General features: G+C 38.6%; 1 protein-coding gene across 1 annotated transcript in view; it reads right to left on the reverse strand.

Annotated features, from left to right (window-relative positions):
* The window catches only part of BZW2 (basic leucine zipper and W2 domains 2), a 38,874-nt gene extending 15,975 nt beyond the window's left edge, over positions 1 to 22,899 (reverse strand). Inside the window, exons 1-6 of the mRNA XM_019472799.1 lie at positions 22,835 to 22,899; positions 16,059 to 16,235; positions 14,790 to 14,893; positions 11,957 to 12,022; positions 4,897 to 5,032; positions 1,282 to 1,391 (exon numbers count right to left, since the gene is read on the reverse strand). Of these exons, the coding sequence (XP_019328344.1) occupies positions 1,282 to 1,391; positions 4,897 to 5,032; positions 11,957 to 12,022; positions 14,790 to 14,893; positions 16,059 to 16,065 (423 nt within the window). The 5' untranslated portion in view covers positions 16,066 to 16,235; positions 22,835 to 22,899. The remainder of the gene's footprint in view (positions 1 to 1,281; positions 1,392 to 4,896; positions 5,033 to 11,956; positions 12,023 to 14,789; positions 14,894 to 16,058; positions 16,236 to 22,834) is intronic.
* Between the last annotated feature and the right edge of the window lie 1,977 nt (positions 22,900 to 24,876).

Below are 24,876 nucleotides of genomic sequence, written 5' to 3' on the forward strand. Positions count from 1 at the left end.
CAGGCTGCCCAGGGAAGCGGTTGAGTCACCATCCCTGGAAGTGTTTAAAAGACGAGTAGATGTGGCACTTAGGGACATGGTTTAGTGGGTGGTGGTGTTGGGTCGACAGTTGGACTTGATGATCTTAGAGGTCTTTTCCAACTTCAGTAATTCTATGATTCTTTTCTATGATTCTATGCTAGGCAACATCATCTGATACTTTATAGTTCTTTAATATAGCAGCATAATGAGAGCCAATAGCCAAAAGCTTAAGTCAGTCAAGTTTGAAATCGAAGTAAGATGCAGTTTGCTTTTCTCCCCATCTCTAATAAAAAGTGTAATTAGCCCATTTCCCATCTTTATGGCAAACTATTTATGACTTGGACTCTTAAAATCAAATACAAATTGAAGATATGAAGGGGTGTGGGAGGTTGCTTCACTTCTGAAAGATTCTTGCCTAATCATAAATTATTGAGGTAGAAACAGGAAATACTGCTGAAATTCTTCAGGCAGTGCTACACAGGATGTAGTGCATTTGATTGGATTATCACAGCAGCAATCTTCTTGAGGATTAAAAAAACCCCTATCGATCTTCAGAAAGACACTGGGAGAGAAAGGCACATGACATTGCTGCATATTCATATATACTCTAAATACCTCAGGCCATTGCTGCAAATCCAGAACACAGGTTTTGATTCCAAAGGCTGAAAGCCTTCCTGCATTGCTCTTACTAGGTCTGCTGTCATCACTGCAGGACCATTTATGCTACCCAGATGGCTACTGCTGCAGAAAATGAGTTTACTCATTAAATAGTACAGCTTTCGCTATACTGCGAAATATACTGCGAAATATATAGCTTTCGCTATACTATTTAAACACTGTTGCTTTGGAAACTTATATTCTAATCATAACCCTTTATACTTTATTTATTATTTACAAAAGTAAAACATATTTCAGAAAAATAAAAATCCTCACGCACAGTTGCTGGTGGTGTCTGTTTTGTTAGCAGCAGTTAGAAAAAAACCCGTTTAATTAATTCCCAAGCCCCATATATACAGTCTTTCAGACGGCATTTAACTACAGGAAAAATAGAGACAGAATGTAAAAACATGTGATATTTAATATTCCTGAACCTGTATCAATGCTACAGCCATAACAATATTGCTGCGATTCAAAATATTTAAAAAATGCTAAGAGAGTCTGAGGGGGAGTTAACATGCTTAAAGCAAACTACCATCTGCGTTTTATTTCCTTCTCTTTCCCAAGGAGAGATAAGGATTATTGAAAATATGTTGTACTTACTAGCAATCTCTTATCAAGGTTGGCTTTTCTTAAAGCAGAGGTAACAGAATTGGCATCTTTCTCTGCCATCCATGCTTTAAAAAGCTTTACAGCGAAAGAGGCTGCAATCCCTGTTTGAGAAAAAACACAAAACATGCTTCAGGAATTTTCAACATTAATTAGAGATGGCTCTAAGAATTACAAGGTTACAAAATGGTTACAAAAATGTGGAATGAAAATACATTTATGACAAGGGGACCAAACATGTAGAGCTGAAATGCTCATATTTTTCTTTAACGCAGTATTAATTTTCTGAATTATGCTAGATTGTTTGAAAATCTTTTCATTTTCTATCACCCAGCTCCATTCAATTGTTCAAAGATTTTCTTTCCAATTATTTTTCCTACCTCCCCAATTTACAGACCAAGTCCAATATAAAAGGAAAAATTATGCGTTAAATCAGTTAGGAAATGAAGGCACAAAATAATAAAGGATAGTCAGGAATAAGAACTGAAAAAACACATCTTCAAAGGGCTTTTTAGCAAGTCCTGGAATAGGGTTAAATAACTTTGCAACTTCAAGGTAACCGATTGTACCCCGTCCTCCTAGGAGGCATTTAATAGCTGGTAGGACGAGGCACAAACACTATTTTAAGTAGAAAAATTCCTTCCTCAAGGCACAACTTAGTATTTTGTGCATTAAATCAAACAAACTCTACCTCCGCTAGCTGTAGCTTTCCCAGGGCAGCTGAGAAACCATTAGCCCCACACCTCCTATTTCCCTGTTTCCTAGAGCAGCACCACCAGGGCTCTGCTCCAGCTTCTCGGCTGCAAGCGGCAAGTACAGGGAGCTGAAGGAAGCTGAAAGGTCTCAGAGATGGAGACCCAGCTCATCCTGGAGGAAGGTGCCCTGTAGGCCAGTTACGCTTCTCCATACTACACTCATATCAACATTTACAGTGCTATTGAGGGTGGTGATAATGATAATGGTATACTATGCTACAGCCAGTCATTATAATTTTCTGTTTCACTTCCAGTCCTGAAGCTCTGAGAGCTAGATGGGACCTACCGGTAGGAAGTAGCTTTGTCATTCTTAGCCACTTTCTAGATAGATATCCATTCTTTTTATTTCTAGGACACATTGACTAAATGAGTCATCAAACAAGAACAGAAGAGATTATTCCCAGAGCAGTGTAAACTTCATTAACATTCATTACAGATCTTGACTGTTATGATAGTTTTGGCAACCTTATATCAAGAGTTTAGTCGTAAGGCACGATCCTTAGAGAAGTACTATATGGAGCCATGGATGCACAATGCCATGCCAAAAGAGGCCTACAGATGCTACTTTGGGCTTGTTTTACATGTTGTACAGCAGGTTCCAAGTGAAACCAGCATGATGCGGCGATCATAAGTTCTGTGGGCTGACTAGTCAAGACTGCCAAAGCCTGGTCAACCAACAGGGGACCTAGGTGTAACATCCACCCGTAATTTCTGAACCTGCACACACAGTTCAGCATATCTGATGTGCTTATGAGTTCAATACCAACATTGAATGGAACTCTCTGGTGTCTGTCACCAAGCACTGGCCCCAGTACCCATGTCCTAAACCCTTTTTCAAGTTTTAGCTTAAAATAAAACAAGTTTTATGCCAGTACAAACATTAAAGGGAGGTTGTTCTAGGGCTTCACTACCCACATATGTTTTCAAACCTACTTCTAATTTACATTCCAAATTTATCATTGGCCAGTTCCTCTACTCTATTCGTGTGCTGCCACTGTCTTTTCCTTTAAATAGCTCTTATCTTTTTCTGGGTTTTTTCCCTATTTGCAGAAAACAACTTCAGCCATTCATTTTATTGATTCACCCCGTTAGCTGCTCTTTGCATTTGCGCTGTTTTTTCAGCATGGGTGACAATAAGGGTACACTTAACCCTGATGAGGTTTCACATCACTGCCTACCTAGACCTTTCTCTGTCTCTGCTAGAAATACGTCAGCCATCCCCAGAAGACATTTTTTCCCACCTATACCTCACAGTAAAAGTAATGACAACACTGAAAAAAGGGTAATCCTAAAATGAATTAGGTATTTGTCCTCAAACTTGATAGATCTCCTATTAGCATAATCTATCCTCTCTCCCTTTCAGCCAATTCTTTGCCCATGTTACAATTGCCATGCTGATCAACAACTCCCTCAGGTAATTTTTTCCTCATGTATTTTAACCTCACTTGCCTGCAGCATTGTTTTTTGTAAATCTAAGAAAGTACCAAGTTTATTTTTGTATGATCTACCTGGTTTAAGCCTTGATCTTTTCCCTGTTTTTCATTTATTTTTGTATCTTTAATTATTCTTCCATGAAAGTTCTATTCCAGAACACCGATTGAACAATCTTTTCCTCAAATGCTGACACAGGTACATTTTTAGTATATATAAACCAAGAACCAAAAGTATATGTAAGCCCCTGACAAAAGTTTAGGGCTCCTAGAAACATAAGTTCATAATGCAAATGGAATTTGTTCTAGGATTTGTACATAACAATTGTATTCCTAAAATGTTGAATTTAAAATATAACAAATTACTTGAGTTTTAAAAATTTGAGTTTTCAGATGCCTCTTGTCTTCCCATAACTAGGAACAGATTTTGATTTAAAAACATTGCAGGCCATCACCCTAAGACATGGACTTTTGTTTGAATTTTCTCCTAGTTTAATTCCGATTCCGAAAGCTGTGGGTGATGACAGAGCAAAGCTGCAGCTGTGGCTTTTCTTTCTGCAGCATTTAGAAAACAAATGTAACGGTTATCATGCTGCAAATGAGAAGAAAGTTAGAACACTTTTTTTTTTTTTAAATGAAAGTTAGAATACATTTTAGCTAATATATAGCTCTTTAACAAAACAAAAAAGATTTCATGAAAACTCTTCAACACTGACAGTGCATTTGCAATTATTCCAGGTAGTCAGTAACTGGAAGAGAAAGACATTGTTGAGCAAGCATTTGGAAAATCAGGACTCCAAAGTAGATGGCTATAAATAAATAACTAAATAAAAACCCTCAAAAAAAAAAAAAAAGAAAAAAGTAGTCTCAAAAAGGCATTATACCCTAAGACTGAAAGAAGAGTTACTCATCATATGGTAAATACAAGTCCATGGGAAAGTGTATCAAACACTGATCATTACTGGCATGAAGGCAAAATGAGGGTTTGAATATGTTTTTTTCTTCTGCAATATCCAGTTGGCCTGCATGTGCTCTCTGTCCCACTTCACACTCACATGCACAAGATATTGGCAACACTTGAAAAAATGCTAGTAGGCATATCTCAGGAATAGACATTATACTTCACACTTTTATAGTATCACAATAATAGATTTATTCTACAATTTTGCACACACATGTATAACTTCCAAAAAACATAAATCCTTTGGGGTTTGTTTTTGCTCCTTGTTGCTTTTTTCCTATGTTTGACTGCCCTCTTATTAGGTTTCACGAAGTACGTTGGCCATTGCTGTCTGTATATGCTTCTGCTTTAAAATACTGATTTCTGGTGTACAGTTACAGGCTTCCAACATATAAAATATGTTGCAATAAAATACATCTCCAATTAAAACTAATGTAAGAAAAAAGATCATAGAGAAAATTACCTTCTTTGACTATATTGTCAGTGAAGAGGCTTGTTAAAATTGTAGCAGGAAGAGTCCCGTTGGCTAACAGGATGCCAGAAAGCATTGCCAGCTTTGTCTGTTCTGTCTCAGTAAAGGCTTTAAGAAACAGCAGAAGCTGTGGGTCAGACAAGGAAAAAAAAAAAAAAAAAAAAAGATATATTTGAGCCATTGGCAATGATACAGGTAGAGATGAGTATTAGCAGACAGTTTAATTTCTTATGTCTCAAGAAGTCCCACTATAATTAATACCAGTGATGTCAAAATCTGTCCTGAAGCATGGCAGTGCCATTTCACTGATCGCTTACAATTTCACTTCCCGTAAGGACGCAAGCATGTGGAATACAGCCTTACTCATGGAGACAAGGCTGGTCTTCTCCAAATATACGTATATACGTGTAAAAATAAAAGTGCTTGTTAAAGGCTTGAGACCCACAGAAATTACAGGATCACAGACTTGCTGATTTCAACAGGCTGACAGGAGCCTGCCCGTTCACGTCTTCAGACTTCGGACTAAGCCTCACACAGTTGCAGTTCCTTTTCTAGCTTACAAAAACTATCACACATGCGAACAATAAAAGGATGAGAAAGTTTCCTGTTTTCCTTTTGGGGAAGGGAACACAGCACAATTACAACAGGTTTTCTATTGGCTAAAATAAGAAATATATTTCAAGTTCAGACATTCTTGATAAAGCTGACAAAGGACAGACAGGAACAAAAGCTGCTTTAAGACCTCGCCATTCCCACTAATTACAAGAGGAAACAACTAGCTTGAGAAAAAAATTACAAACCTCACCGTCTTACGTGCTAGAAGATCTGAACTACTTATTTACCTCTTAAAGTCTAAAATGGCAATTAAGTCTATTTTAAATATCTTAATTTCATATGTTAAAATGACTGACTTGAAAGCGTATTGATGAAGTACATTACACCTCTTTTCCTTTACATCAGGAAAAAAAGTTGTGCTAAATGAGATTTTTGCCAATAGCATTACCGTTAACAATAACGTTTTCTTAACATGTTGTTAGCAATCACAATATGGGTGATGGGAAAAAGGAGGCTAGACAGCAAAGGGCAGCTTCATTCATTGCAAAAAGCTGCTGACCCCATCGGAAGCTAGCTTACAAATTTACCATCACCACAAAAAAAGGAAGAAAGCAAAAAGGAAAAAAAAAAGACTGCAGACATCCATTTCTGGAGTTAAAAAGGAATTCTCTTTTTCTTCTTCAGCCACCAGCACTTTATTCAGCTACCTTCTGCTGTCACGACTCTCTTTTTCCTTCTCCAAATGAGCAACAGATGCAATCAAAGCAGAACAGCTCATTCTAATGGAAAATTCCCACCCAGTTTCCAATTTAAGGGTATTTCCTAACTACCAAAACCTACCCATATGAAGGGACAGAATATCAGTCACGTCCCTGCGCTTGTTTGTTACCATGGACAGGGAGAGCTCCTCTCCAAGACATCTAAGCAGCTTATCTGAATGCAGTGGTATTTTAAAAAGCCAGATAACTAATGAAGTAATTTATTAAAACTCATGCAGTGTTTTATGAACAGCTCTGCTCTGTATCAGTGAACAAAACCGAAAAAACCCTCATTCATACGGTAGTACTTACATAATAGCATCAGCTTTAAATTACAGCTTACCCAGGCCTGAATGATTCAGCCACAGACAAATCATTTGGGTTTTTTAGTGGGCTTCAGCCAAATGATTGCAACATGCAGTTTTAGCTTAAAAGAAAAATTATGAAACTGTAAAATCTCAAGGTGTAATTTTATTTCAACAAACTGTGACTCACAATCAAAAAAAGTAAGGAAATTTGGGATGCAGATGAATGGAATTATTATTTCTAAATATATGGATGAGAAACAAGTGGTGTGCTGTATTTTCAAATGCAGCAATTAACTGGTATATATAATGTTGCAGGTAAAAGAACTCCAGGGCCACATTTAACGGGAAGACTGAAAACATTTTAACAGAATTTCAATATAAGTCTAGTGTAAAATGGAGGCCTGGGGATTTCAAGTTTTCTTTATGCAAGCTTTATCAACAATACTGTACCAAAATGAGATCTGCATAAGACAAAATCTGAATTAGACCTTTTGCTCTTTACTGTAAGTACTGAGACTGTTAACAGAGAGGAAACGGCTTTAGATTTTTGTGTAGGCTACTTAACTCTAACACCTTCTGCTCCCATATAAGCAACAGATGAGGATTTTGATTAGAATGTGGTCACACTGACTACTTTAACATGACAGACCAGGTTTTGACATATTTCTGAGCTGTAACCTGCATTGGGTTTTGTCAGTAATGAGTAAGTAGACCATGAACAGTTATACCCATTCATGTTAGATTTGAGTCACGAAAGCAACAACGGCAGTAAATCCAGCTGCAAAGCCAGAGTTATGCAGTCCAAGGTGGAGAAGGATTCTAAGAGAAGAACATCCAAACATTTATCAACTCTAGTTTTGAGAAATCTGTATTTCTTCAAATGTTTTGGAAGGTCTGAAATCATGTATCTATGAAGTTCACAGCCCCATCCTCTTCCTTTTCCTTTGAAACATGCTTCTTGCAAATCTCTTAGCATGAATCTAAACTATGGTGTTCTTGAACTGTACCCCACTGCAGTATGTTTTGAGCAGGAACCTCATCACCTACACGTCTCTCACAACTTAAAGTACTGTTGGTGCTACTAGCATAATTTTTGTTTTACTAATATTTTTGAAAAGCAGCTCAAATAAACATACGTGTCATTTTCTGCTGTTCCATTCTATAGTTTCAAGCAGTTGTGAAACATAGCCTAATTTAGGGGGAGACTGGGTGATGGGAAGAATCAAAACCTTTAATAAACCCACTTAAAAACCATCAAAAAGAACAAAACGTTCGGTTCAAAGCTGTTGTTTCAGATTTTTATTGCTGATTACTTTAAGAGCTCTTCTTTTACCATCACGATTACAAACCTCAGCAGGGAAGTCACAAAATGTCCAAGTCACTTCAGAATAGTACCAAACCACCCACGGAAAGTTCTCCAAGCTGATGCTTCCCTGCTGTTAGCCAAGGACTGGCATTACTGCTTTTGTTACAGATACAGACTGATTCCAGGCATAAAATGCGCAGTTCTGGCTCACAATTTAGTATTTTTATCATAGCTATACGAACTCCCACCTATTTAAGTGGGAGTTCAGAATGCCTAATAAGCACAAGACCAGACCTAATGTGCTGTTCCATGCTATTTTTGTCTTTAAAGACAAAGTCTTTTAAGCACAAATTCTGGGCACAAAAGATATGCACAAGTAAAGACACGCACACAACATTAAAAAGCACACAAGAAAAACAAGTGCTTCTGCTCTCCTCTTGTGATCTGGAAACCTTAACAGTGAAAATTAAGGAATTTTATCCACACAGGGAGTGTGGTGTCTTTTTATATCTTCATTATCTGAAGTGGTCTGCTGCTTTAGCATCTGACAGTTTGTCACATCTGTAGACAGCACTGAATTGTCAGCAATGGAGAAGGCAGCTAACATAACAGATACCTGCTGACTAATTCTTGTCTTTCATTTAGCTGACTTAAAGCATCTCTGTTTACTCCCCATTTGATCTCAGAATATTAGTCTCCTCTTATTTCATAATTCCCAGCTCGATTTAGGGTTCTTTCATTAGGAAAATAGCAACACGAACAAAGGACCTCATAACATCTCCCAGTACTTCAGATGTCCTCACATGACTCAGTAATATTTACCACTGTTAAGACCAAAAATACACTTATCTGTACTTTATCCCAATTTTTATAATAAAAAACCTATATAGGATGCTACTTAAACATGCAAACACACTATATAGACAGCTAACATTGCATTCTTCATCCACTTACCTGAACAGAAATACATAAATAAGACAAACACAAATTTGGAACGGAGAATTTTACTGAAATTATTGCAAAATTTGTCATAGGTCTACACCAGTACACTGGGCAGTGCTCCTATGAACTTAAGCTGCCTATATCAAAAAACACTTCAACATCTTTGTCTACTGTTGAAATTGCTTGCACAAAATAATTTAGATGTAAAAATTTAGATGTATGGTATACTTATGTCACTAGAGGAAAGAATAACTGGCAATTTTTGGGGAAGAGAGTTAAGAAATAAAACACTTGAGAGCTAGAAGCAGACAAAAAAGGGAAAGGTGCTGGGAAATAATATTGTCCTAAAGACAAAGTTACGAACTAGAAGACATAAAGCAAATACTTGTACAAATACTGCCATTTAAGAGAATCTCTCTTGAAAGAAGTCCCACTGACACCATCTGCTTCTTTAGAGTGAAATTGCTGGTATTGCCTTGGTTGTTTTAGCATTACTTTTTCTGTGAGAAGAGCTAATTTTCCTCCAAATGCTCTAGCCGCCTAATGAATCTGCCAGAAAAATCACTTTCATTGCTGGGACAGTGACCCATGAAACAACATCAAGGAGTTGCGCTCTTGCTTTTCTAACCACCGACTAACTGTAGTCTTTGAACTACTAAATCTTGCAGAAACACCTTCTAGAAAGACTAAGGTATCTATCTTCTGACCCTCTATGAACAGCTTCTCTCATACAAGTTACTGCACACAGTGATTAAAGCATTAAATAGCTAAAAACCCAGCAGCCTTATCAGCGAGAAGACAGTCACTTGTTGGGTTCACGCAAACAGGGGGAGGGAGGAGGTAAGCAAAAGGCATCTACAAATAGTCCTCAAGGTTTTTAAGGCAATGACAGCGCAGGTGCGACACACAGGCCCAGACCTTCACAACCACCTACCCAGTTTCTAATTATCAGATAAACTGCATTCACTGAGGAAGAGAGCGCACCTGGCACCCACGCCGAAAGGCCAGATCCCCAGGAGCCACACCAAGATTCGCACCAGAGCGGAGAGCTAAGGGTGGCAATGGAAGGGCAGATGGAAAAGTTCCCCCCCAGCCTAGGGCCACTATGCAAACCTCATCTCATGATCTGTTATACATGATGTAATCTGACACTGAAAACTATACAAAAAGCATGTACATAAAATTGAGATTTGCAGCCTGCAAGGTGAGCAAGCCCACTCTGACCCCGTGCTGCCACGGCTAGGATGCTTCCAATGGCTTTAAATGAGTGTCATGACTCCAGTCACACTGTACTGCAAATTATTGCTTTCTCTCAAGCTAGCGTACGGCTAATCTTCAGATCAGAGCCACTTGTTCCTCAACTGGAGAGTCAAATTATTGTACATTAAACACAGTCTCATCTTGTTACTAAGTGCGCAAAGTCAATTCTTAGAAACTTAAAGGATTCAAACCCAAGCAAGTTAAAGAAGAGAGAGGAGGAGGCTTGAATTGACGTGGCATTTGCTTAATATGCTGAACACTCTCTAAAACTTGAATGCTATGAGTCAGCGCTTCTCATGTCAATGATTATAGTAATTAACAGCAAGAACATTAGATTTGTGTGGGGATAGAGGTAAATTTAGGTCTTTAGAATGATGTATTGAGCAATCAGCATCAGTTAATAGGCAGGCTGGCCACAAGCGCAAAAATAATTTCCTATATGAGCAAGAATGTATAAATCAGAGCCAAATTTATTCAGTCACAAGAGGTGGTGGTGAGGCATCATGCTCCAGACTTACCCTCACTCGACCCTTGCAACAACCTTTCTAACGTTTAAAAAATATGGAAACACACTTTTACTTTTAACAAACATGGTATTTTAGTCACAGGACAGGTTTTGCCATTATCAGCAAATTTGCCTGTTGAGTTACAGCACAGCACAGCATTTATTACTTATTCAGGCCATTAGAAAAATATATTTACATCTGTTACTTGGAACTCAAAATAGACAAAATAAATCCGTATTTTGCTTTTCAAAAATTTCTAGCCAGGTTTCTCCTGTCTCCTTAGAATTCAGTATCACAAAACAAAACAGTATCCACAAATATCCACTACAGTCTAACAGGCAAATCCTGAGCACTCTGCCAGTGGTGATGACTTTCTCTCGCACTTATCTATGGCCTTGAATACAAAAACTTATGGTTAGGACTCATTCCGCAATGCAGGAGTCATTTAATACTGTGCTGGTTTTGGCTGGGATAGAGTTAATTTTCTTTATAGCAGCTAGTATGGGGCTGTGTTTTGGATTTGTGCTGAAAACAGTGTTGATAACACAAGGATGTTTTAGTCACTGCTAAGCAGTGCTGACACAGAGTCAAGGCCTTTTCTGCTTCTCACCCCACCCCACCAGTGAGTAGGCTGGGGGTGCACAAGAAGCTGGGAGGGGACACAGCTGGGACAGCTGACCCCAACTGACCAAAGGGATATTCCACACCATGTGACATCATGCTCAGCACATAAAGCTGGAGGAAGAAGAAGGAAGGGGGGAACATTCGGAGTGATGGCGTTTGTCTTCCCAAGTAACCGTCACGTGTGATGGAGCCCTGCTGTCCTGGAGATGGCTGAACACCTGCTGCCGATGGGAAGTAGTGAAGGAATTCCTTGTTTTGTTTTGCTTGTGTATGCAGCTTTTGCTTTCCGTATTAAACTGTCTTTATCTCAACCCACGAGTTCTCTCACTTTTACCCTTCTGATTGGCTGTGTGGTGCTTAGTTGCTGGCTGGGGTTAAACCACAACAAATACTCATACATCAAGTGACATTCTGCACAGCAGATTTGCATCTATTCTATGGGAAAAAACCACAGAGAGCTGTCCTATTAGCAGGATAGTAACACCACCTCTCATTAAGAACTATACTCCAAAGCATACTGAAGTTCTGCACAGAAAAGCCTGGGATAAGAAAGTGAGTTTGGCCAAAGCGACCAAGTGAAGCATTAATTCAGAATTACTCTACATCAAGTGCTGCCAGGAGTATTCCCATAGAGCTAAATTTGCAGACGAAAGTTGCCACCTGTAGATTCCACCCTCTTTTCCAGTAGAGCTAAATAAAATACATAACAGCACCGCATTTGTACATACACAATTATATTAGACATAGGGTAAAAAATATTAACGCTCAAGAGGAGACTGCCACCAACATTACCTTTTTGATTTCATCTTCAAATGCCTTCTCCAGGTATTTGTATCTCCTGATAAGTTTATTGAAGACCTAAAGATAAACACAGATTAACTTAAAAAAAATGTAACAATTGCAGCCATCCTTCTTTACAAAAAAGGCAAAGGGAAACAAGACTGCCACTACTGAATCAATAAAGGATATTTTTGACTAATCCATAAGACAATATTTTTTTATTATTTCCACAGCAGGAAAGAAAGAGTAGGAAGCACTGCTGACTTCTTACACCCTAATATTCCACTGCACAGCTTTCCTTTAGACATTGTTTCCAGGAAATAATCAGCCAGCAGAATGATATTTCTGCAGACAACTGTTGCGTTGTCTGTCTCATGGCAGACCATGAAATATCCTTCTCTATTAGTTTGTTCACAAGTGGAAAAATACAAGTTTTGCAATTCTTGCCTCATAGAGCAATGTTTGAATCAGAATTTACTACAGTTTAAGGGTTGCCTTTTTTGTATTTCTCAAAATTTTATTCCTACTCTACTTTTCACCCTATCCACAGATCAAAAGCAGGGGAAAGGAGGAGGAGAAGGAGGTTAACTCTGCACCCTTCCCCTGGTAATGCAGCTCTCTGGGGAAGCTGTCAGGTGTAAACCAATGGAGTGAGACAGTCAAGTAGCACTGCTGGGCATCTTCAGTAGGTGCAGGATCTTTGTCAAATCCACTAACACGAATGCTTACAACAAAACACGCTACTGCCAGGGAAAAGAGGAAGAACATTTGACAAAGCTTTTACAACAAGTATGTTTTTGGAAACACTTGTTCTCCAGTTTTCACCATTTGTTTCCCATCATGCGACCACAGATTATGAAAGCAGAAGCAGCACAGGCGCAGGGTGCATTCAGATGGAAGAAGGGAGAGATAAGAAATTAAATAAACAAATCACTGCTTTCACTACTGTACAAAGAGCACAAAACATATGACTCACTGTCACAGGTAAAAAGGTTTATATGGGGAACAAATGACATTATTGTCAGGCTGGATGGTGGTGGTGGTGGGAAATTAAGTTTAGAAAGTTTCAATTCACTTTTCAGAGAACGTAAAATACATCCAAACATCCTAAATGGTAGTATTTTGGCTCAGAACAAGTGAAAATCAAGTTGTGGCCATGCTGAAAGGCAGAGAGACAGAAAATTCTAATAAAATAAGGCATAAAATAAGGTGTAAGACAAAAATGTAATCTAGCATCTTGTTCATATTTCCAAACAAAATTTTATATATTTTTAAGTAAGTCCCTGTAAATGACAGAAGTACACTTCATAAGCAAATAATCTGCTAAAATATCAACGCTAGCTTTAGTCTTTTTTTCTTGAAGACTTTTCACTCTTTCAATTGTTTGCATGACTAAAACCACAAAAAATAGCCACACTACTGGTTCATTTGGGAGTCAGAGTAAGAAATTACCTAGAAGATAAGGAAGCTCCACACACTATTTTAGCCTAGCTCCACTTTTTCAATATACAATAAGAGCTCTATTTCCCATTATGCATGAAAAAAACTGGCAAGGTCTATAAAAGGATATGTCTTCTCAGGATTTAACTCCAAACTGTTGACTTATTTTTGTGGCTTTTGGTTTGAAATACAGAGAATACATTGAAAAATCCACTGCTTGAAATACCGAAGCCTTCCTTTCCATTTTCCAACATGCAACCTTTAATATTAAAGTTAAATTTCTCCTTGGAGAAATGGTACTGCCATTATTAGCAAACCATTAAAATATTAAAATTCAAGAAGACAGAATCAATGCTTTTACCAATAACACAGGTTTTCCTGAAGTAGAATAGCCTGTTTTTAAGAGACGATAAAGCTCATACACAAGATATCTTGACTCCCTTTCCAGAAATAAGTATATTTCACTTCTTCAGATTATCAAAGATGTGGTTTTAAAGGAGCTTTCTGCTATTTAGCAAACATTTGTTACCAATGCAGATTCTGATCCCAGCTCCCTTTAAATCAACCATGCACCTTTTCAGCAACTTACCACCCTCAACACCTTAGCAGGGACAGTGGCTTTTATGCTTTCAATTACTGTCTCCAGCATCCCAATAATAACTAGTTATTTAAAAAGATAAATATGTTACTCAATTAACAATAGACTTTTGACATATTTTAGTTTCAATGGTATTGCATTTTTATGCAATCCTACTTGTATCCAAAATTGCATGGTGGCTTTGAACTTTCAATAGAATTCTTACTGTATTTTGTCATATAATTGTTATCTTCCATTAAGGAGTTACACAACATTAGCTTCTCTTCAATAATGTTTTAAGCTTCACTGCTTATTTGTGTTAATTTCACATAGGCCTATTTGCGCAAGCCTTATTCCTGCAGAAAGAAATTATATATCCCATATGTAGGAGAAATGAAAGCTCTTGGAATATATGCCCAATTCCAAACTAGTTATACAACTAATGGTTGGAGGCGTGAGCTTTATATTTTTTGTCATTCACATACTTCACGTGTTTCTAAAAATATGTTCATACAAATCTTTCAGGCTGCATACAGAAAAGGTCAACAAAAATAATAAGGATGGTGTCTAAAAATATACTGAACCAACAGCAGACTGAAATAAGTAGGACTGCCTTCTGTAAAAGAAAGCATTGCCAGCTGTGATCAGATTATCTTAGTCATCCTATTTTCTTACCTAAAATTCATAGGTTAGGGCAGATTACTGGTTAACTGGATTTTCAATTGCCCTGTAACTAGCCTATTGCAGCCTAGACAGTCTGCAGATGTTCCACTGTAATCCCTTTTGATACATAAATGGAAAACAGTAATCAACCACGCCTTTACTGACCTGAGCATAATTTCGGATGGCATCATGATCTTCATCTGCAAAAAATACACAGTGGTTGGTCATCTTGGTCTTGTCATTGTCATCTATGCGTGTGCCTCCAGGAGCTAAGAAAGGGGGAAAAAAAAAAAAAAAAAAAAAAGGCAAGAAACAATTTCTCACTTTAGAGAATGTTCTATAATTACAAGATTTAATGGGTCTCATAAGTCTTGTGTTAGTATCACTGAGGCAAAAAGGCAAGGGGAGTGGGGGGAAGAGAGAGAGACAGAACTTTGCAAGGCTGTGGTGGCACCTGACAGAAGGGACAGCAGGCCGATATGCTGCACCTTAGATCACACAGGCCTCACAAGACTGAGAGATTCAGGTCACACTAAGGAATCTTAGCTGGTTTTGAGGACTGAGTGTGATCCAATAAGTATGGGTTGGAGCATAACCCTTGCACATAACTACTACTTTAAACACCACAATAATATAAATCCTTTCCAAAGAGAAAAGTATTAGCACTCTGTTAATAATTTGAGGACTTGGAACATCTCCCTAACCCCTCTAATACTTACCAGGCCAATGTAAACATTCAAAACACTGCTGCAAAAGTTTTCTCCTAGCTTATTTTGTTGAGAGCTTTTTACCTAGATATTTCCACTGGCTTTTGTTTCCTGTGTTACCTGAAGTCTTACAGAAACGTCTTTTCTTCTTACATACCAAAGAGCAGGAAGCAGGAATCAAACCAACATGACCAGTAAAAAGAGCCAACTTATTCAAAATACAGAGGAAGGCGAAAGGCGTTTTCACCCATGCTGCCAGTCATACCTGGGAGAAATGCCCCATGAACATCCACTAAGCACTCCTCATTATCCTTCGCTTCTCCTCTTAGTTAGCCTTTGTTGCAACGTCTACAAAGCAAGCTTTGCAACAGCTAATAACCTGGAGTGCTGTATTACACCTTTTCAGGCTAATAAATTCCTCTGTTTCCCCTAGTTAGCGTCTCTCATCTTCTTTGCTGTTGCATTTATATGCCGTTTCAGCTCAGACTGAAGGCTTCTCAGAGCAGTATCCATTTTGTGTGGTATTTGCAGAATGCCTCACACAATCAAGCCCCTAGGTATTACTGCACTACAAACAATAAACAATTCTATGATACGAGATACAAGAAGTATCTAGATAAGTGACATCATAATACAGTTTATAGTTTCCACTTCGTTAGGCAAGACAGCATCTTAAAAGAAGCAAGGCTGATCCTCAAAACTCTGCATCAGGTACACTGCAGTTTACCTAGCATGCTGCCAGCTACCAAAATATCAAAGAGTGTGTCAGCATAGCGGCGATAATCAAGCCGTGAGCCAGTTGCATCCAGAAACTTGGCTATAGCCTCCAGATCACTCCCAGCTTCATTGAGGCCTTGGACAATCGTATCCCTGAAGACTGTGGGTTCAAATTTCTCCTTTTCATCTGGAACAGAGATAAAGGAGAAGGAGAGAAAGTCAGTTTGAAACTTTCTGTTTAAAATCCCCTATCAGCCAGCAATTGAAACGACCATGGCACCTAAACATATTCTTCCCGTTCTGGTTAATGCACCAAAAGTTTGTTTGGTTGGCTTTTATTGCCTCTGGAAATTTTGCAGTGTTTACCTTTGCTTCCCTCTGCCCCTCATCCCCTCAAAATACCAAGACACATACAAACATATAGGAATAAATAAATAAAAGGGAGGAAAAGCAACTATTGAAATTGTTTTCAAATTTCATACTCTTGCTTCTCTTGTTGAAGGTATTATCAAATGTGCTTATCATTATGCATTGCTAAATCTGGTAACAGAATAAAGGGTATGTCAGTTATGTGTAAATAATCTCACTGCAGGAACACTCCATTTTTCATTTCTTGATATTTTTCTTTAAATAACTATGGTTGCATATCTAAAATGTTTTCAAAAAGACAAGTCTTCAGGAAAAGAGGAGATCAAGGTATTCATAAAAATACTTTTAGCGTAAATATTTAGGATCCTGCCACACGGCGTAACCAAGAGTTTATCTTTCATATTCACAGACCTAAGCAGCGCTAGGAACACAGAAATGCAGCGCTCACATCACATTTTCTACAGTTGTCCCTGGTTGAACTCAGTTAAGGTACAGTCTGACCCCCAGACAATATCCCTATGTCAAGGCCATTAGCCACAACAGATGTAACTGCAACCTCCAGATAAAGCTAGGTAGATTTACCCATACCTCCTGCTGCTTTTTCTTGCAGGCTGTTAACAGTTTACCACAGACACTTGAAGCTTTTTAGCAAAGCAAGTCCTGACTTTCTCAAGGGCACATACGAAATGTTTGTTACCGTCAAAATAACTCTGAACTTCAGAAACACAACTGCGAGCTGTTCTGTGACACTCAAAAAACAAAACTAGCTTGTTATCACCTGCTGACACAAATGTTGTTACAAGTTCTTTAAAAAACCTGCACATATTATATCCAGAAGATAAATCCAGGGATTTTAGTTACTAAGATGAACGAGGATTGGTAAAACTCCTGTCTAAACATGTGCAGTCTGAAATGTGCCAGCTGCAACCCTTGCAGGCTTTTTGGGAGAAGAGGTTCTGGACATTACACATCCTCTGGCTGCAGGTTTCCTTTCTCTGTGACTCATAGTGCAGCTTTTTATCCCAAATATTAACCAAAAGACCTTGGTTTCCAGTAGCCTTTCTTCCCCTAATCTCTTTCCTCCAGCCACATTAGCCTTACGGCAATTAAATAAGTATTTTACACACAATGCCTACTTTTATCAGCTTTATTATTTCTAATACATAAACATTTCTCTCTCTTCTTGTTCCCCTGCCTGTACCTGGGGTGTGCTCATTCTACCATCTTCAGTGCATCACTTGCACATTCTCCCCCTCTTTCAATGCATTCCCTTCCCCCATAACAATTGTACCTGGAAAACATAAGCAGTCCCTCCCACTCAGTGTCCCAGGCCATCGGGAAGCTCAGGCGTCTAGTCAACCTGTCCTTCCAAGGAGCCTGGCAGCAGCACACAGCCAACAGCAGCTCCAGGGCTGTCTGTCAAGTGCTCAGCTGCACTGGAAAAATGAGGCATCACCTTATTTTCCAGAAATCCCCTGCTACGCCTAGCTTTTAGTGGCTTGTTGACTCTATTACCTATCTCCAAGTGGGGTGCTGCCCCATCCCCTGAAGCTGACCTCCGCAGACCAAAGCTGAGGATTACTCAACTCCATGGATACCCATATACATACAACACTATGATTGTGTGCATCGCTCATGCAACCACCTGTTCCCAACCCCAGCTCGTCCTGAAGCGATGCACACAATCATAGTGTCAACCTAGCTTCTCCCCTACCACGGTCTCATCATCCAATAAACTAATCAATATGCCCCTTCCCTGAACAGCAAGCAACTTCTTCCCAGGCTTTTACTTCACCCCAGACCTTGGAGATATTCAGGCTCTCAGTTGTGTTACCTCAACTTTCAGCTGTGATGAAGATCTGGAGTCTGCCATTGGAGTAACCATCTCTCGTATCTTCAGGGCATGCCCATGGTGGACAAACCAGAGAGGGTCAAGTGGGGAAACTGAAGAACCGTGGAGAAATGCCTACAGAGAAGCATACTACTGGAATCCCATCTAAGCTATCAGACCAGTTACCAAATACTCAGTTGCAACTCTCTTCTAACTTGAAGTACTAAAACAACCTAACACAAGCAACAAACCAACCAACCCACAAACAAACAAGCCTTTTACTGAAGTGTAAGTACTTCAGTATGTGTACTTCAGGCAGTTTTATTTGCACACAAGAAACCCAGATCCACCCATAAACAAATATCTGAGCATCATTATTTTCTTTCGGGTTACCAAATAAGTATGTATTATTTGCAGGGAAAAAAAAATGTTTGATGACCAGTAAAATGAGAGAGTTCTGTCTTAAGAGATGAGTTTAAAAAAAAAAATTCTATTTCACTTTCTCAACTGTACTTTGTCTAAAAATTTAAGATGTTCATGTCTAAACTGAAAGGTGTTATATGCTTGGTATCATGGGTACACAGTGCTCAGTACAAACACAAACACCATGATTAATATTTCTTAGCTGTTTTAAAGAGATTCTTCTCGGGCCCCAGAAGTCCTCCTCTCATCTGGAGTACCCTACTATTTTCTTGTCTATCACAATCTAAAAATTTACACAGGAAGAGGAGGTAAACTCATTGCGTGAAAAATGATTTCTAATTTTATTGAAACATTTTCCTACCAAGCTAATGTACTGAAGAGGAATATGCTGATGTAGGACAACAGGGTGAGTAAGAAGCCATCATCAAGAAGTGGTAACAGTATGTTGAGCTGTCAAGTACATAATTACTAAACAAGCACAGTTTCAATCACGGGCTAGCGGAGGCAGGTGTAGCTTGCAGATGTGATGCATACAATATCCAATGCAGCGCTGCTATACACAGCTTTTCATTTTCATCATGTTCCCGGATCCTTATTTCCTTTCTTTTGCTTCTAAGGAAATCACAAAGTACACTTATACCTCCCTCCTTAAGAATTAGTATTAACTATTAAACAGAAGGCCCGCAACTATATTTCTGTAGAAAAATGAGATGCCATTTTGGTCCCCCTTCTGACTTCATGTTAATGTAAAGGTGTTAATATTGACTTTTTACTAGACGATTTTCATTCTGAAAGTAATATGCGTTGTTTAGCTTAGCTTCTTTTTATGCTGCCATTTACCTTTTTGTACCAGTTTTTTTAGCAGATATTAACTTTATGTTATCTATACCATGGGAACAAACTTGGGTCTTAGATTTGTCAGCTTACTTTAAACAATACGCACTGTTTGTTCCTGTTAATGCTGCAGGAAGCTTTTTGTCCCATAGGTATTTGTCAACTGTCTGGATACATACATTTTCCTTATTTCCTACTGGCATTTTTGCTACTCCCATTTCCTCCTCTTCCATTTCAGAAGACACAAAGACATCAATTTGCATGCATGCAAGTACAGTGCAGTCAATACAATCCACATCCCACGTATATGCACCATAAGCACAAATCCCGGCCAGATGCCAACTACTGCTGACCCTCACCAAAAAAGCAGTATTCAACAGGTACAGAGATTATACTAAGAACTAACCAAACTATTTTCTTTGCCCAGATTGCTAAAACCTTGATAGGGAACTGTGAGAGGCCTCCTTCTGTCAAAAGGTTCCTCCCTTTACAACATCATTTTTCTTTCTTCAAATCTTTTTAAAGTGATTTTAATGCCTGCCACTATATATGCTGGAAGCAAGGTTTACACCTTTTATTAGGTCAACTAATAGAACTGGAAGGAGTGGAATTTATAAGCTCCTCCTTCATAGTCCTCTCAAAAATGTTTTAGACACTAAGCACACTTTCAAACTTTAAAGAAAAAAAAAATATCGTCTTCTTCCTTTTTTGCTCTCTGAAAGCTCAAAAATTGTTTGCATTCAGAGATCAGTGGCAGTGATAGAGTTCATATGGACAATTATTTTTATTAGATGCCTGACTGCCATGTTACACCTCACTGTCTCCTCAGATGGCAGTGCTCCTGGGCGCTTCAGAAGAGGAAAGAGTATTGTGAGACACAAATCAACCAGTAAAAACTGGCAGTTCTCTCAACCAGCTCACTCCCCCCAGCATTTGTGCGTTTCAGACCCCACTGCCTGCCTGTTACACACAACAGACTAGTCTCCAACGACTGAAATGCCATGTTCAACCACAGCCACTGCACTCTCTCCTACCTGGGTGAAGTTTCACGACTCCCTGATATACTGACAGTCAGGAGAAAAAAACCTAATCATATCTTCTTATGTCCGAGACGTAACAGTCTGCGACACTGCTATGGTACAAAAAGAAAAAGTATATACAAACAGAAAGGAATAAACATGGTAGGAAGCCATTTCTCTTCCTCGAGCCCTCTGCCTCCAGAAAGAAAACAGGTATCTACAATTTTCTAAGCAGGGTCCTCAAATATTAAGGCAACCAGGATCCCACCATATTTGAAGAAGAGATTTTATGCTTTAAGCACATAAAGAAGTGTTTGCATATTAAGATTTCTATATTAAAGCCATTTAATATCCCCAATCCCATTTAAGCAATCTCTCAAAAAACCAAAAAAAACCACCCCCCCCAATCTTCCAGACTGCCTCCCAAGTCTTCTCCTTCTTCCATGTAGTCAATGAGTATCTATTGCCACTTCCAATCACTGTAACAGAAATTCAAGAGATGGGCACAGAAATACAAATAAAAGCTCTTTATTTATTCTAATTATTACTTGTATTAAATAGGAGTCAGAGACCAAATCTGCATTAGGACCCATTATGCCAAATACATTGCAAACCAGGGACTGAAAATAAAGCCTTTATGAGAGAGAGAACGTTTTCTAAGACAATTTTAGCAAATAACATGTGCGCCATAATTGACTGACCTAGACTGAATAATACATTGGATCAATCCAGCAGTATGCATATCTGATTGCTTTTACTGGTTGATCTGACAGGTATTTCTCTGGGGACTGTTAATTCCATTCCTCTAGCTACATCTATGCTGTTGCTAGTTAATGCAGTGTAGAGCTACTGCACCATGCTGATAGAAAGTTAATCCCACTAATTACTGGAGCATCGTGACATTTATTTGCAAACAATATAAGTTTCATTTTTTAATTAGTTATACCTAAAAACATTGCATGTGCATCATAGAAAGGACATTTTCCATTTAAGAGACCACACAGGTCAAACTAACTGAGAAAGTGATGTGTACAAGGGAGGAAAGACGAGAGAAAGCTGGCACTGCTTTTTAACACGACTGAAAACAAACTATTTTGCAATTCTCATCCAAGCTTCGTGATCATCCTAGATCTTAAGACACTCACCCAGCTCTTCAGACTCGTGATAGAATTTGTAATTTTCTGAGAAAGGTTACAAACTCTTTTTATTTCTCTCATCCACACTGAGAAAATGCTCTTATCTACATTTTCTGTCACAAGACGTTAAGACCAGGTGTTAGCTTTTGATCAGAAACAGGAAAGTCAAGATGGAAAAAGTCTGTTACATGACAGACAGGAACCCCACCTGTGTGTGCTATAACAAACTGCTATTGCAACAGCAAAAAATCTAAGCCTTCTTTTCACAAACCAGACATTTTTTTTGTGAAAAAAATAAATCATTTATTACATATATTTTTGCTCTCTGCCTCAAAGTGTTGGGCATTCATCTCAGACCCTAAACCATGACAAATGAACTCTGAGTATAGTATGAGCAAGCATGTTAGGATGACACTCGCTGTACAGAATACCCGGATGATCAGTATAATTAGCACCACTTAGCTTTCCTTAAAAATTGGTGCAATATTGTACATAAGGAAAGAGAGTGTTGGTCATGTTTACAGAAAATCAGTATCACAATGAGTAAAATGGTAATTGTTTTATTTTAACAATAAAACCAAACTACACTAACACAGCAAAAATAAGTATTTGTGAAAAAGGAGCTTTGACCTCTTGTTACAGAAAGCAGGGCCAACAAAATGATCTGACCATCTCATGGAGAAGGAAGGTGAGAGAATTCCTCTTCAGATGTGAAAGGTTCATTTATAGAGATGGCATTGATTTGAGTCAAAGAAAAAACAAAAATCAAAACAAAAAAAGCCAGATTTTCTTTACGCAACCTTTAAACAAAAGCTTGTATTTTGCCTTCTTAGTTGAAAGGCACATTTAAAGAAACACCTGAAACAAACATCTAATAAATCTTCTTCCTCGTATGTAAATACACTGTAAACTCAGTTAGAATCTAATTTTTTAACTGAGGCTTCTACAAGAATTAATCGCTAATAAACCCAAATTTTACAGGAAGTCCTAAGATATATAGAGAAAATAATAAAATTTGTAGAGTTTAGTTAAAAATAACATCTGCACTCTTAACATGGCTGAAGAGAAGGGGAGAAAAACCTTAATCGTATTGAACTTTCACTTATTCCACCTGCCCTGTTTCTAGTCCTTTTAACAAAGAGGAAAATAAAGTTAAAAATGTAATGTAACCTACCCCTCTTCCTAGTTTTGAACCGCTGGCCTGTTAGCACCGGCTTCTGATTCTTATTCAAAAATTTCTGGAGGAAAAAAAAAAAGAGAAAAAAGATATTTTTACTATGGCATTTACAGACAACAGCTTAACCTAAAGGCAAAATAAACATTCAGTGTAGTAAAATCCTAACATGTGAAAGGTAAAAGAAAGTTCTTGATGTATAGTCGTATACTAATAATTCACAGTATCTTAAAGACGAAGAGCACCATGATCCAAGAATAACTTTGATGAGGTGTGCTTCTCTCAAAACCTGGCTCTTAGCATCCCTATAAAAAAAGTGAAGGTTCAAACCCAAGCAGGAAGGTGATGGAGCCTCTGCCCTTACTGCCGGGGCAGGGGTACAGCAGCGCTGCCCACGCAGCAGATGGGGATGCTCGGGGGCAAGTATCTTAAAGACGAAGAGCACCATGATCCAAGAATAACTTTGATGAGGTGTGCTTCTCTCAAAACCTGGCTCTTAGCATCCCTATAAAAAAAGTGAAGGTTCAAACCCAAGCAGGAAGGTGATGGAGCCTCTGCCCTTACTGCCGGGGCAGGGGTACAGCAGCGCTGCCCACGCAGCAGATGGGGATGCTCGGGGGCACAGAAGCCGCTAGGACACAGGACTGGGAATGATCCTGGTGGGGCTCCGTGCCGCACAGGTCTTGCCCTCCGGCATGTTCACTGGGCAATCGGACTCCCAGGGCTACACGCCGTCCTTCTGAAGAAATGACTGCGGTCTAACCACAAAGACAATGTTTTAACAATCAAATCCCTCTCAAATGTTTCTTCCAAGTGTCACTATATCTTAGGAACTTTTAGTTCCTAAAAACCTGTATGCGTTGTAAAAATAATAAAAGATAACCCACTCCCCCCCCATCAATTTTGTGTATAAATACCTAGTTTAGGACCTATATGGCACATCATATAGTAACAAAAACAGAAGAAAAATATTGGGCTTATATTACTTCAGACCTTAACGGCGAATCTCAACATGCAACATTAAAAAATTTGGGAAGTGATCATATATTAATGCCATTTCATCTAAAGAAAACAAAACTATTTTTCAGCTTTGGATATAATTAGTTTAATCACACGAGACGCAGCTTGCACAATGAGCAGCTAAACCAACAGCTGAATACAAACAGCAGTGAATACAAGGAAGCTTTGCAGCACGTGGCAATCATCATGGGTCATCCCCCTGTCCTGCCAACAAGTGCCAGCGCTGGGACTTATGGGCCACCTACTTCATATCCTCCAGGTCATTAGGTCATTGTTACGTATGATTTGCTTGTCCAGAATTAAGCCTTACCATGCAAGAAGCTTTGTCCTTTGGGAATGTTCTTCTAATAAGTTTAGTTTTACAAAAATTTCTATTATTTGTATTTTTTCATTGCGGACTGCAGGTCTAGTTTAGAAGTACATACATTTGCCAACACTTCTTCCTACCATGAGCAAAGAGAAACTCAAGCTCTGTAGCTAGAAAGATGCCATCAATCACATGTTACTATCCAGGTAATGCTCTCTCTACCCCTGAAAGTTCATTTAACAACTCTATTAACAATGCTCCAGCTATACAGTATGTTCCCATTCACCAGACTACCTCTTCTAGTTGCTGCATCACTAGCTGGCCACTTCTGCAGCATTTCAAATGTTTAACTTTTATGTTAAATGTTAAACCACTGCTTTCCAGTCTAGGTCTACCATTTATCTGCAGTGAAAAACTTCTGCAGCATTTCAAATGTTTAACTTGGCAAACCACTGCTTTCCAGTCTAGGTCTACCATTTATCTGCAGTGAAAAACTGCCCACATGTACTGGAAATAGCCAGTAAAGTTCAGAGTCAAGACTGGTTTTGCTTCCTGCAAGTCATAAAAACTACAGAGACGCAACAAGCAGTTAAACTGAGAGGTTCACATTCATCACTGAGATTTAAAGCTATGGTTTTAACAGACCAAGGAGCATTTCAAAACAACTGCAACACTAAATAGCCTTCTGGAAAAACGATTTGCTCATCTGCAAAGG

This window comes from Aptenodytes forsteri, unplaced genomic scaffold, assembly GCF_000699145.1.
Source record: "Aptenodytes forsteri isolate BGI_AS27 unplaced genomic scaffold, ASM69914v1 Scaffold164, whole genome shotgun sequence".
Classification (NCBI taxonomy): Eukaryota; Metazoa; Chordata; class Aves; order Sphenisciformes; family Spheniscidae; genus Aptenodytes; species Aptenodytes forsteri.